The sequence below is a fragment of the Bombus affinis genome, unplaced genomic scaffold (genome assembly GCF_024516045.1).
Source record: "Bombus affinis isolate iyBomAffi1 unplaced genomic scaffold, iyBomAffi1.2 ctg00000080.1, whole genome shotgun sequence".
NCBI classification, from domain to species: domain Eukaryota; kingdom Metazoa; phylum Arthropoda; class Insecta; order Hymenoptera; family Apidae; genus Bombus; species Bombus affinis.
The window spans coordinates 516,809-531,807 of NW_026108828.1; the positions used below are offsets into that span (position 1 = coordinate 516,809).

The 14,999-nt window shown below is 40.0% G+C and overlaps 2 protein-coding genes across 3 annotated transcripts in view; both read right to left on the reverse strand.

Moving 5' to 3' along the window:
* Window positions 1-3,384: 3,384 nt before the first annotated feature.
* The window catches only part of LOC126927234 (A disintegrin and metalloproteinase with thrombospondin motifs 3-like), a 112,417-nt gene continuing 100,802 nt past the window's right edge, over window positions 3,385-14,999 (reverse strand). The window contains exons 3-5 of the mRNA XM_050743514.1: window positions 6,556-6,648; window positions 5,687-5,922; window positions 3,385-3,947 (exon numbers count right to left, since the gene is read on the reverse strand). Coding sequence (XP_050599471.1) covers window positions 3,866-3,947; window positions 5,687-5,922; window positions 6,556-6,633 — 396 coding nt within the window. The 5' untranslated portion in view covers window positions 6,634-6,648 and the 3' untranslated portion in view covers window positions 3,385-3,865. The remainder of the gene's footprint in view (window positions 3,948-5,686; window positions 5,923-6,555; window positions 6,649-14,999) is intronic.
* LOC126927216 (uncharacterized) overlaps window positions 7,890-14,999 on the reverse strand; it is a 111,492-nt gene continuing 104,382 nt past the window's right edge. The window contains exons 1-3 of one of the 2 annotated variants that reach the window (XM_050743492.1): window positions 12,125-12,325; window positions 8,176-8,418; window positions 7,890-8,102 (exon numbers count right to left, since the gene is read on the reverse strand). In XM_050743492.1, the coding sequence (XP_050599449.1) occupies window positions 8,026-8,102; window positions 8,176-8,418; window positions 12,125-12,263 (459 nt within the window). In that variant the 5' untranslated portion in view covers window positions 12,264-12,325 and the 3' untranslated portion in view covers window positions 7,890-8,025. Of the gene's footprint in view, window positions 8,103-8,175; window positions 8,419-12,124; window positions 12,326-14,999 lie in introns of those variants that run through there. The other variant, XM_050743491.1, reaches the window with a different exon arrangement.

Genomic DNA, 14,999 nt, shown 5'->3' on the forward strand with positions numbered 1-14,999 from the left:
TTATTTTTATGATCGTCGTCTCTAGGATTTTGAATTTTGTTATTTTGTCGTTTTGTATTGTTTTGAACTTCAGGGGGTTTTTTATGAGGATTGCCGTTCCTCCTCCTTGGGTAGCGTTTGGTCTGTCGTGTCTTATTATAGAGTAGTTTTTGTATTGCACTTTATGTCTATAGTTCAGTTTGGTTTCTGAGATAAGTACTATGTCGGGGGTTTCTTTCTTAATTAGTGTTAGCATGCTGTATCTTTTTTGGTTTGAGATTAGTGAGTTGGCGTTTATTGAGATGATTTTCAGATGTTTAACTTTTATCTGGTTTATTTTTTGCTGTGATTGGTGGACGGGTGGGTTTTGGCTAATCTTCGTCTATATTTTCGATGATGTTGAAGATGGAATCGATTCTTTCTTCATGTGTATTTAGTGCTTTTTTTATTTCGTTTAGTTGTGTTTGTTGTTCGCTTAGAGCTTTTAGAATGCTTTTTTTGAAGTCTTCAATGACATTTATTATGCTTATTCGGGGTGAGTCTATTGTTGGGTTGGGGTTTTGTTTGACTTGTGCCGCTATGTTTGTTACTTGTGGGCTTGTCTCGTTTATACTTGTTCTTTGTTTTACTATGTCCGCGAATTTTAGCTCGGGGACGTACTTACGGCTTATTTTGGCGATTCTTTCGGCTTTTGCTGTTTTTGCTTTGATGATTTTTTCATTAATCTTTTTGGGTAATTCGACGAGTTTTGGGCATCCTTTGTATGATGCAGGATGTCCGTAGTTTTTGCAGTTTACGCAGTAGATTTTTTCTTTGCTTATTGCTGCTTCTTTTTTTATTTTGCACTCGCCTGGCCCGTGCGGTTCAGTGCATTTTACACAGCGATAGTTTAGATTACAGTTTTGTGCTGTGTGGCCTATTCGCTGGCATTTGTAGCACTGCGTGATATCGTTTTTTTAAATTTTTTCCCATGCTATTTTTAGATAGTTAAGTCTGTTTATTTTTAGTAGGTTCCCAATGTTGCTATCGGGGGAGACTTGAATTATATAGATTGGGAGCAATGTGTTGTTCTCCCTTGATTTTCTTGTTGTGAATCGAGTCACTTTGGTGAAATTAACTTCTTCTATTTTCAGGGCTTTTAGGTCTTCTAGTATTTCCGCTTCTGTGTAGCTGTTTCCTAGCCCTTTTAGTAGGTACGTGTGGGGTTTTTGAGATTTTGGGGTATATGTGAAATAGGCCGTGTTGGCTGCGGTCAGTATTTTTTTTGCATTCGCGTAGTCATTTATGTTTTGAAGATAAAGCACGTGCTTACCTGAATGGATTCTTTTGATATGGAAATTCTTGATTTTGAGGGAATTTTCCATGAGTGCTATTGTGTCTTTTGGGTCTTGTAATGTTATGTTGATGGGGGGTGGCCTGGCCCCATTTGCTGATGTGGGGGGGTCTGCCTGGTCTTCAGCGGGGTGGCTGGGTGGCAGGCCCTTATGAGTTTGGTTTTTCAGTAATGTTGAAGGATGTGGTGTTGTTTTTTTTTGGCGGAGCGGCGGGGGGGGGGGGGGGTGCTTGTCCGGACGGTATAGCTTTTGCTTGTGGTTATTGGTGACGTGTCCGGGGGAGTGGGCTGTCTGGTTGCCTTTTCCCTTAATACGTCGTTTTTTTTTTAATGTTTTCGATAATGGTTTCATGCGGTTGCGGTGTGCAGGGGTCTTGGGCTTGGAGGGCTTCGAATCTGTTTTTTAATGTGATTGCCATTGGTTGAGGTTGTGGGCTTCTTTTTTGTTTCATATTTTCGTTTTTATCGTCGTGCTCTTCTTGTGAGTCGCTTTCTTCTCCTTTTAAATTTTCTTGTTTTGTGTTTATTTTGTTCCTGGTTACCAGGTTTGGGGGCGGATTGAGTTTCCGCGTCTTTTGTGTAGCAGTTCTTATGCTGCTATCTTTAATTATTTGTTGTTTTTCTATTTTTCTTTTGATTCCTTTTTTTGACGAGCTTATGGCGGGTTCTGCCTCCTTGGTTTCGATTTCATTCCTTTCTTCTTCTATTTTTAAATTGTTTGTAGAGAGGTTGATGTTATCATTATTTTTTCACTGTTTAGCACTCTTTTTGTTTTTCTTTTTTTTTTTTGCTCTCTCACTGTCTACTGTGCACTGTATAGCTTGCCGCGCTCACTGTTAGGGCCTACGCCTGTTTATCCCTTAGGGCCGAGAGGTCCGACCTGCTCGGAGGATTACGGTCAACTGAGAGTATGTACGTATGAAAGTGCAGAGAGTGAAACTGAAAAACAACCTTTTATAACTAGCGAGAATGTGAGACAATTGAGAGATAGAGATAAGATCAAGCGAACCGATTTTTATGGTAACCCAGTAACGTACGTAGCGAAAAAATTACCAGTGGATTTTAACGAAACGATGAGATCCGAAAAGAAAGAAATTATGTGGCTAAAGAAAATATTTCTCGAATGCAAAATAGAGATATTTAAGTATACGCTATGTGTAGATAATACTAGTGTCGTAAAATTAATTAAGAATCCTGAATTCCATCAAAGAAGTAAGGATATTGATATAAGATACCACTTTTTGCGAGATTTATACAATAGAGGCGAAATTGATGTAACATATGTAACAAGCGAAGAGCAACTGGCAGATATATGTACAAAAGCGTTGCCAAAACCAAGATTTGAATATTTAAGACAAAAGTTAGGTTTGAAAAATAAAAAAGATGTTAAGAGGTAATTGCTTATAGAGATGTAGAGTTTTTAGGGAGGGTGTCGAAGTGACTATCACTTCTAATATAAAAAAAAAAACTCTACATGATCTGTTTAGTCTTCTCGTAGTTTTTTTAGTAATAAATTAATTTGAATGGAAAAGAGAAAGGCAGTTGGCAAATGTATTTGTGAAGACATTGACAAAATCAAGGTTCAGATATTTACGACGAGAGTTAGAAAATATTCAGATATAATTGTTTGTTGGGATGTAGAGTTTTAGGGAGGGTGTTGAAGTGGTCACCACTTCTAGGAAAACTCCACATTTGGTCTTTTTAGCTTTCTCAAGCGCTGAAGCCATCGACAGCATATAAACAAAGAATAGCAGGGAGGCAGACCATAAACGGTAGACAGGCGACGTTGGCTTCGGGGTTCTCAGTCATAAAGTAACACTGCTAGCGTGCGGATCTGGACCAGCTCAAATTGTATTCCTGTATTTCATTATTAAGTCAAATATATACTTTGTATCTTACACTTTATCCACGCGTTTTTCTCTCTTTATATACTGAATAACCTCAACAATTTTAGCCGCTCTATCTCCGCTAGTTTGCAGACTAAGAAGAACCGAGTTTAAAGTTGACGAACTTCTATACGATCGTGCGAAGTTAAGATTTGAAAGAACCAAATATTCGTTGCTCTCCAGGTATACAATTTTCATCGTATTATTTATTATTTTATTCTTTGTAACTTATAATTATTTACACATCATATCGTTCTTTATAACAATGTACGCATACGTGGATTCATCAATTACTTTTTTTTCTTCTTTTTTAGGTGGAGTTAGAACAATTATTAATTAGGCGAGAATTAACAGTTAAAATTACGGACGAATCGAGTCGCTATGGTTTTCATTCCTTGTTCGTCAGGAGCCTCGCTAAGGAAGCACGTCTTCGTCGGTGAAGCTTATAGCATGGTCGCGAAGAAGCTTATTTTTCAATTGGAATCATAAATTATTAAGCAATAACATAGAAATTTGCTTCATCCCGCGCTCAATCGCCAGGGACGTGTCGTAAACTAGGTATCTCCGCAGGGTAATTTGGAATTATATTACAGCGGTACAAGTTGCCGAACTTCCTCACCCGCACAGATATCGTGATCTTCTCGGAAAACTAACATCTCGTGTTAGTTCAAGTAGCGTCCCATCTTTGCCAGTAGAAGGCGCGCCAAGAGCACGTGAAAGGTTGGTCATGACACTCGCGGCATTCACACCTCGAACACAGAAAAAGATACTTGTTAACGTTCAAGCGGTTCAGATATTGTTCAATTTTCGCGCGACACAAACGTTGTTCAAACTTGGAACGCTAGAGGCATTTTTCAACTCTGTTACGAGGAAACTTATACATATTCATTGAAGACATACGAAAGAATACGCGCTGTATTCGTTATCATGCGTTTTTTTTTATTAGAGTTCAGACTTTTATGGATCGTCATTATTGGAACAGCAAGCGTTCAGTTCTGTTCTTCCCTACGTACTCATAATCTTGGCTGATAACCGCCATTCGCTATATACATCGTTGCTATCGACGTCAAAGGATTAACACAGTCAAATACACAATCCATACAATCCGATTTGATTGATTTTAGATCTTGCATCAAACAGATCTCTATATAAACAGATAATTTCTGATTCTAAACATTTGTATCGCTTCTTCTTCCGCTTTGAAATCCTCTACAAACGCCTTTTATAGTCGTTCAACTTTTCAGCTCACAGAAAAGAACATTACGCGTATTCCTAGCAATCGCCCAAAGACTCGAACGTGTGCTTCGATAAAGCTCGCTTAACTTTCATCGACACATCGATAACTTTGCGTTCCAAGATGTTATTACGCCCTAGAATCCCTAACATAATTTTAGAACCAGAATTTCTGTGCAAAACAATTCCATCGCTTTGTCACGCTTAACGGCTCAATCATCGAAACATGTATCATAACGCACGAATTATGATAAAAAAGAAACTGTCTTTCGAATAAAAGCAATCCGTTTGCCAGGTGCGCTTAAGGATGTACAGGACGTCGACGGAGCAAGTGTACGAAATACAGCCGCTGGAGGGTAACAGTTCCGCTCAACGTTACACTCAACAGCCGAAACAACGATTCTCTGAAATGCCTACTCCGTCGGTTTCGCCGACGTCTTCTCTCCGAAAGCGCGTCTCGGAACTGCCAAGAGCCGCGAGTGCATCCGTTTCCGGTGCTGCGGGCATTGTCTGCTCTAATACGGATCTGATATCGATCCTAAGCTCGTTAGCGTCTTCCGCGACGGAAATCAACCGATGCGGCGAGGAAGCGCCGAGTTCCCGGGACGATAGCAAATCAAACTGGCCCGGAAAAACGACCGAACAGAAAGGAAGACGATCGAAGAGCTTCCGTTCCAATAGCTTCGACGTGTCGACATTGCACGGAGCTAAAAGTAAGCTTAGCGGATCCTCGAAAGCCGCTATTTCGACCTTTATGGCACCGTCGAATTGGTTCACGAAGAGACACCAACCGATGTCGAAGAAGCCGGAAGATTTAGTAACGGCCAGTTTAAGTCTCAAGTTCGATAAATCGAAGGTAGTGAAGGCGGTGAAGGAAACGTTGGGTAAAAAGTCCCCTAATAGCGAGGTCAAACACAAAGTCGTATGGGACAACACTAGTGGAACCAAAGTGGACGCTCAGCTAAGTTGTATTGCTCGTTACGATATCGTTTCTTGTTTAAGAGCCATCGTAGGTGAAAGGAGGAATGCAAGAACGCACATAATACGCAAAAATCTATGGCAGATTCAAAGTACAGTACTCGTTGTGATATTCGGTAAAGATAATAAGTTCTCCTATGGAGATTTCATTTTTCAAATTATTCTCGTACAGGTACGTGTTTGCATAAATAAATAACACACGGTCTCTGCGTAAATACCCAGGCCAGTTATAAATATTTCAGTTTGCCAACGATATCTCAACATGTGGGACACTCACATGTGTGCTACTTCGTGAGCGATGATAAAGGCGCTGGTCAAGCCTTCGTCTCGATTTAACGCGCACGATCTCGCGGGATCGCATACTCCTGACACAGGTGCGTAACCGGAAGGACCTCCTATATCTAACCGCGTCAACCATACAGCAACATCGAGATTTACGCCCTTCGAGGACAGCATCTTTCTGTTCCATTTGTTCACGTTCTCGAGAGATCGTCTGGCATCGCCACGGCGGACCTACGACAACGTTTAATATTTTCTTAATAAAAGCTAGCTAATATTACGAATATATTATATTTATTATTACATCATGCATTATATACTATATATAAATATTCGTCAATGATAATAAATATAAGTGCAAGTAATCGTGTTGTTGATTGTAATCAAATGTAACTTGTAACGCTATTAGTATTTTAATCTTCCTGAAAAATGTTGAAATGTTGATTCGACAGCAGAGAAGAATAGCAGAAAAAGAAAAGTAAAAGGAATCGCAAGTGTCGTATATCAATGATATTATCATAGGTCTATAACATTAAATTAAGATTCCTAAGAGATGAAAAAGGTTTAATAGTCGATTATACAGATATTTCGGATACACGATAAATGCGAGGTTTGTCAATGATCCGTGAAAATTGTTTGTTTGGAAATTTGTTTCCAAGGGATCGTTCACGGTTGTCCAATTTAACAAAATGGAACTCGTTGCATTTTATCGATCTAAAACGTCATGCGCAGATATTTTGACCTATATAATTTATATACCATACACTGTACAGATAAGTAGAAAATAAAATAATTGACACTCGCATAGGCGTATCTCAGATAGTTACTACTTTAGTTAAATGATTTAATTTAATGGAAATCGCTTACCATAACGTCTCGTTTTTCCGCGTATAAAATCATTCGTACGATCACTAGAATCATGTTGGATTCGAGCGATGGGTCCATGTAAATTGCACTGACCTAGGATTAAAATACGTACGAAAATGTAACAGGCGTTAAAACAGTATTACAGCCTTACAAATAAATTATTATTCAAAACTCTCGTAAATACATCGTATCTTATATAATTTTCCTAAAAAATTAATTTTATTCGTTATATTTATCTTAGGAAATGTACGTTATTAATCTCAACAGCATTGGAAAACCAATTACCGAATGGCTGAAATTAATCGATTACAAAATTCCATTACGGATAAATTATTCGCTGAACTTTTTAAAAGATACGTGCAAGCTTTGAACAGTGTAAACAGAAAATACAGAGCTTCCGTCCGAATATACGATCGAGATGTTTGAAAGCAAGTAGCGTACCTTGAAAATACAGAGATACGCATAACTCTGCCCTATGTTTCCCGGTTGCTTGCGTACATATGTAGGAGGAGGTATTCTATATCTAAGTATAATAACAGAATTTCGTTTGGTATTACTTACGATGTTTAAAAGAGCCAAGATATATTGCTGTACTCGAATTCCATGAAAACGGAGTAATCAGCAGCTATTCCAAGCTCTAGCCATCGTGGCGGCGAATCCTTAGCAGCTGGTCTTTTCTCTATGAAATGACTTATCTTAGAAATCGACTTATCTTCCACGAAATTAGAAAGTCTACTCGACTCGACTTGATAGCTTAAACGCATGATTATTAAAAGCATAAATTAATATCTACGAGCAAGTATTCGTGGAATAATTATTACGATATAAATAATTATTTCAAAAGTATAATTTCAAAAATATCAATTCGGTATCACCGTGAATTTCATCCTGCAAATTTCTTTAAAATTCTTGACAAATTTTGGTAAACGTATTCCTCCAGCAAATTTTTCTATTTTTCTATTTTTTTACATTAAATTAGGCAAGATAGATAAAGATTCGTGCAATGGACAATATACATATGTGTAATAGACAGGGAATAATAAAATAAATTAAAAACAGCGAAATATAGATGAACGTGTAGAAGATGAAGCGAGAGTGGAACGCAATAGGGAGAATAATTGTAAACCGAGTTCCTTTTAAGGCTGAAGATAAGCTATTCTTATATTACATGCTGTTATTATTACTTTTGTACACGATAGATTGGAATATCAGTACAATTTCTTTCTTTCAGTAATATTCGATGATTCGTTAATTTATTAACCGCTATATTGTACGTGGTAAGTAGAAAAGCAACGATTGTACAAGAATGGCATTTGGAAAAATATTTGACTTACTTGATAATCTGTTCCTTTGCCATTTAGGACCAGAGAAGTATCCAATTTCCTCGGGATTTGTTATTTTATATAGGTTGGGGTTGATAATCAATCTCGGATCCACTCGGATTGGTTATCACACCTTTTATTTTCTCTCTTATACAAAACACCAAATCACACAGCAAACGTCTAAACTCTCCCAATGCGTCTTAGCAATTAAGGCGTGGTCGACTCCTATGGCAAAAGAGCGTCGTTAGGAGTCGTACCAACATAACCCTAGTAACCTTTTAGTAACTAGCGGTCATACCAACTGAGCATTTCTCAACAGGATTTACGTCGATCGATAATTCTTCCACTATTGTATCGTTGTATTCTGTGGAGACATCGTCTTTTTCATCGTACAGAATCAATTTCTCAGCTTCTGGGTATTCCACGTCGAAGACGTCACCGGAAAGATTATAAAATCCCTGAACATCGTGGCTTAAGGAATCGCGTTTGCTTCGTTTCGACTTTCTCTTACTTTCTTCAACTTCAAATTTATTCGATTTCCCTGTAACCGAATTATCAACGTTTTACCACGTTTGCCTGTCTTATCTTCGCTATTCTCGTTACGGATAAAATGAAAAAATAGTTGCAAAATTTCTGAAATTGTAAATACGACCAGACTGGAACGTATCAACGACATATACGGTGTCACAAAATTGTGACAAGTCAATATTCCAGTTGTTAGTTTGTTGAAATTACGCCACCGCTGATTAAACGTATCACGCTTTAATAGAAAATTCAATTTCCCAGCGGGGAAAATGGAATTTTGCGCTAATTAAAGTATTGCGCTTTTGTACAAAATTCCATTGTTTTCTGTTGCCCGCGAAAATGCAATTTTACGACGGACATTTCAGACAAATTTCCATCAGACGGCTTTCCATCCGTAAAAAAGAATGCTATCTATAAAAGTGTCAATGGAAATTGATCAAAGTAACGTCAAACAAACCCGTTTAAACAGCGAGGTAAGTAGACCAATTGCTTTTAACAAAACCTGTATCGTTGCTCTTAACCGTTTCACTTTTAAATATCAATCGGCGCTGTTCCTCATTAAAATTTCGATTTAAATCGAACGAGAAATACAGCGTAACACTTGGAATTTTCTATCGTTTCTCAACCATACTTCGAACATTTACGTCGCATTCTTCGATTCATAGGATCGCGATGTTGGATTCTTCGATTTCGATACAAAAACGTTTCACAGCTTTCGACGCGGGAAATTTAATTAAGAGAACAAATAATTTGTTTATAAACTGCCAATTACGTGCCTTGAATTTCCGATATATGCAATAAATTTCATTGCTACTTGACCTAAGTGGGTCATAAAGTTGCAACCGTGTAAACCGTGCCACGTAATTTTATTGCATTCAATTTTCCACGTTTCCAACAATTTATCAAATTAGAATTTATCCGCGCATCGTACGAAATTTTTCATAAAAATTGATTAATAACAGTAGATATATAGCTCCTCGTATTCGTAAAACAGATTTTTAATCTGTAAACAACGAGTCGTGGTAATTACGATACGATCGATTTTCAACTTAGCAAAATTTGTTTCCATTTAACATTCACATCCAGATTGTATTTCCTTTGTAATAAATTAATTATATAATTAAATAAATTTATTATTCGAACCGATATTCAGATACAGTTCGAGTATACTTGATAAATTTTCAGACTCGATTCTCCAAATCGAAAATGAGAACGTTTTATCCTATACTTTTTCTTCATTTTTCCACAAGGATTCGCGTTGTTCTCGCTTTCAGACGTTGTTCCGTTGCATCCTGTATATACGGGGTGTGCCAAATTTAAACCGCCAAATTGTAAGGAGTTGATTTACAGACAAGAAGAAGAAGAAGAAGAAGGAAGAATTTTATATAATGTTCGTCAACGGACGTTTCTTTACAGAATTACAAACGAGTATCGTTCGTACGAAACAGGTAACGACGCGTTTTCCATCGCAGCGTGCAAAAGTTCGCTGTATTATCGTGTCAGCGCAGTTGCATGCTTTTTATCATGCGACAACAAGCCCGTGTCGTTAATAGCTACAATAATGATACAATGAAAAATTATTATCTGGTATGTTTGATTGGTCGTTGGAGAACGTTGTCCGTGTGCTCGGATAGAAGCCTGACATCGATCAACGATGGGAGTAATACGATCTCGTACACACAGTTGCTAACAATTCGATCGAGTAGCAAAAACCGCGTGTTTTTACTCGTTGCGCTAGTTGTTCACGCGAACTCGCATCTCCAGAATAAACCTTCCGTTTTACAGTTGCGAAACCATAAATACAGAAAAGAAAACGCAGTTCTTGAAACTCTGACGAAACGCTGATAATACGGTCAATTGTCGCGTGCTGTGAAATGGAAAATTCGTCGTTACTTGTTTCATACGTACGATACTTGTTTGTAACTGTGGAAAAACGCGTTTATTGCCCAGCTTCATACGACATGTTTTTCGGTAAATATTTACAAAGCGGACAATCTCGCCATATTCAACGGCTTTGAAATATGTTTGCCAAGGCTAATATTCCGAACAACTTTTTCCTGTAATACTCTTTACCGTCGCTCTGCTTTCCGCGATATTCGCAGCAATTTCTGTCTCGACGACAGCGATGATTTCGTAGTTTCGCTTTTCTCGATATCACTGCTAAAGCTTTTCCTACCTCGAATAACGACGCAAAGCTTCGTATGAATCGTATCTATCCTGTTACTTGATACGCGAATTTAATTCGCGGTAGCCTCAGTGATGTTTCTTTCCTGTGCGAGTTGAAAATGATTATCAGAAATGCATATATATATATGTCGGCTGGACGATAGGATTGGGGGTGGAGGTGTTCGATGAATCTTCGTTGATATTGGCCATCGATGCGGTGTAACAATGGTAGAGTTTATTGGCACAAGTGAGTGGTATTACAGCGTTGGTAATTAATCACAATGTTAGATACTCGCGGCGCTATGACAATGGCCTCGCGTCCGGTAACGAATCCGCGGTCAACGGGATGTCGAACGTGTATATTTCGTGGAAGTCTAAGTTATATTCAGGTCGCCACAGAACAAGCACTACGTACCGGAGAATTACTTGTATCGTCGTTCAAATCGTACGAAAGTGTGTCTCTCCATCACGGTGACGCTGTCGAGGAAAACTATGATGGGTGTGACTAAGGGCACGAGATCATCGGATTCGTGGAGAAAAGTCTTCATTCGGAAAGTGAGGGAAATTGGAGTTACTGTTAATTGGTCAATTTCCATGTTGATGGTTGGGGAAGGGTGCTGGCCGCCCTTTGTTTGTCGGTTTGAAGGACTTTCGTTAAATAGATCTTAAGATTTATAGCGGGTCCTCGGGCTAGCCGAACATGTACTGTGGAGACACATCAACATCTGGTAATCGTCTTACTCGAAGCATAGTCTGCGTGTGGCGAGCCACGGGACAGAAACCATTGAGACATTTACCATCGCACCCTGTCCCAAGCATTTCTTTTAAGGAGAGTTATAGAGTTACTTCCTGCCTTGGTTAAACAAAACGTTCATCCCCTTGACCGCGACTACGTTCGGCGACTGGTTGTCGCCTCGAGCCCGAGCTCACTATCATAAATCTCGAATAAGTACAGTCGGATCGAATGACAACGGTTTTCTTAATACGGCTATGGTGAAATCTAAATTACAGTACTAGGTGTCTTCCCAAAATTCCGAGGAGAAGGCTCCGGTGCTCTTTCATCTCCGACATATATATATATAAATGTACGGACATCAACGTCCGAGACGTTCGTCCATGCCAAACGGTAACGCGTACAGGAAACATTTGTTCAAAATGACTTTGACTTTAGCTATATTTTCAAATTGGAATTAGCTAATGGTCGTTCGCTTTGTAAATGATTATTTCTTTTTATTCTTTTTGCCTGCAGATTAAGCCCTTCCTGTTTGACGGTTTAAATTTATTAAATTAAATTTATTAAACCGAATATATATATATTCGTTTGTACTACGATTACTCTCATACTCTATGTATGGTGTTATCATATCGACGCTATCAGTTCTTACAGTATCACGATCAGAGTCAATTTTAGAATAGAAGAAGCAATTAACGGCGGATCGCAAAGTAAGAAGCTTATAACATAATTGGCAAGGAAGTCGGTAAATCGATCAACCAATCACCTACATCCAACCGTCTAACGAAAGATGAAAAGCCATCGCGATAACGATCCTTCTCACCTGCAGGATTTTCCGGATTCACAGACACGAAGCTCGAATTATTCCTGATCGACCACCACTTTTCGTTTTTCGGCTGAAACATCACATGCTGGCCATTCGTCAGCGGCTGAACGAAGAACGATCTCTGCCCGATCAACATCAAGGCGTACACTTCTTCTTCGCATATCGTCACGACGACGAAGGAACTCGCGTCTCCTTCCAAGCTACCTTGTCGAAGATCGCAGTTCGCCTTGGCGTTACGTCGCTCGGACTTGGTTTTACCCTGGCGCACCCAATTCACGGTGAAATTCGACGACAGTATCAATCGATCGTTGGCCATGGTCCTTAAGGTCCAGTTGCTGATCTCGAGGAACACCGGCTCTTAGTGGAGATACTCGCGCCAAGTTTCTCGGTCTTCGTGGGTCGATCTTCTGTTCCGCGCGCTCTCATTCGGGATCACTCGAGGGTAAACGATCTCGTACTCCTGCAAGCTTTGCAGAAAGTCGCTCATTCGCGACTTAGTAGCGATCGTGCCGAGCAGCCACGTGGCGAGGAGAAAACTGGGAAGTTTCGATCGCGTCATGTCTCGCGCGCTTTGATCGAAATTTCAATAGGATTTTCTGGCTACCCAAAACTTGCCAGGCATGCTCGTTCACTCGCAGACGTAGTTATCGCGATGAAAGCAGCTAATTCGCAGACCCGATATTCTCATTTCATTTCGCCGGTTCGTAACGCGTTCGAAACGCCGTGTCATATAGACGCGGATGCGACGATACTCTCGCGTTCTAACATTTTCAATGTCTCGCGCTTTATCACGTAGCTCGCGCGGAAGTAATACGAAGGTGAATCGTTGGTTTTAATACACAGGGTGTTGTTTAATCGATCGAAATAATGGAAAAGGGAACGATTCTACGGTACACCAGAGATGAAATGAAATCATAGAATGCAGTGGTTTTGTAGGTAGTGTTTTATCGAAAAGATTAACCGTGAATATTTGCTCGACCTATTTATACCAAATTGATACAGAATCTTAAATTACAGACGAATCTTTCTCAATTTCCTTCGATCATCCTCTCTAGGCGTACGAAACTGCCTCGTTGAATTCGAACGTTTCTCGATTTCCTTCGACGTCTTTCAATTTCTTCTTTTTTCAATCGCCGTTCGCCTTCTCAAAGCTGTCTTCGAACAGAATTCTTAGAACGACTTCCAATTCCTTTCGATTCGTCTAATCGTTTAGCTTTACGAAACTGTTTCGCTAAACTCCTTTTTCCACTGTACTTGCGTATCGTAACAAACTCGTCGGCGGTAACTCGCGTCGATTAACGATTCACCACTAGTAAAGTAACCGGGAATGCAGCAAACTAGTAGTCGGTAGAACGAAGCGGAACGTAAGTGGAGCGAGCGATAAGAGCGATCGCGACAATCGCACGCCTCGCCGTGCGATTCCCACGCGAACGAATCATTAAATTCGAGCCAAAGATTCTCACTAACTCGAAGATTCGCGCCAGTATTTTCCACGCGCGCGTCACACAAATTCGAACGACTTTCGCGAAAAGGACGGAAGGATAAGACGATCGATCGGATCTCGGGTCGATCGCGATACCCCCGGACAGAAGGTTTCGACGATAAAGTGGAGTAAACGCGATGAACGAGCTTCGTGCTACGACTGGCAGCCACATAGACGGATGAACGCAGCTGCAAACGCACGCGAGTGCAGCGGCGAACTGTGCGTAAGAGTAAGCGCGAACGCGAGACTGAAAAAAGCACCAGCGCTTACCGCCCACTGAAGTTCTAGTAATGGCAGCTTTATGTGCAATCACCGAGAAACGAGGATGCTGGCGAACGCATTGTTCGACCCCGACCGAGACGATTTAACAAGGGCCGAGGATTTCATCTTGAACGACCTTGCTCTTGTCACGACCGGCATACTTCAAATCCGATGGACCGATGATGGAGATAGAGATGTGGCGGCCTTGGCGACAATGTATATCGCCGAAGTGCCTAATGAGTCATCTGTATCCTAACGGTCCTTCCACCGAATGTCCTAGAAGTGTGACAACGGTCACGTACGCCTACAGGGTAGTGGGGATATTGAGGGATGACAAACAAAGAAGAAGACAAACCTGCCCCCAGGTCACCATTAACAACGCAATAATCCCAAGCAAGGACTCCGTAAGATACCTGGGCATGACCCTGGACAGGAGACTAACTTGGAAAAAACATATCTCCGAAAAAACAAAGCAACTAAAGGAAAAACTAAGAAAATTCTATTGGCTCACGGGCCGACGCTCCAAACTAAACATACAAAACAAAATAACCCTCTACGAGGCCGTAATAAAACCTGTCTGGACCTACGGAATCCAACTATGGGGAACAGCAAGTAACTCCAACATTGAAATACTCCAACGCTTCCAATCGAAAACGCTAAGATCTCTATTAAATGCACCCTGGTATGTTACCAACGAAACAATCCACCGTGACCTCAAGATACCTACAGTCAAAGATGAAATACACAAGTCCAGAAGCAGATATAACACAAGAGTCAACAACCACCACAACCCACTAGTCACCCAACTACTGGACACGACGGACCAGATCCGCAGACTAAAAAGAAAATACCCTCTAGATTAAATCCTTAGTTTCTACCAGAACCAACAATATAAAACTATTATAATCCATGTCATTGTATCACGCCAAACTAGGTTACTGAAAATTCTCAACGAGAATTGATTGTAAATATTCTAATAAATAAAAATAAAAAAAAAATGATACATGTTTCGATGATTGAGCCGTTAAGCGTGACAAAGCGATGGAATTGTTTTGCACAGAAATTCTGGTTCTAAAATTATGTTAGGGATTCTAGGGCGTAATAACATCTTGGAACGCAAAGTTATCG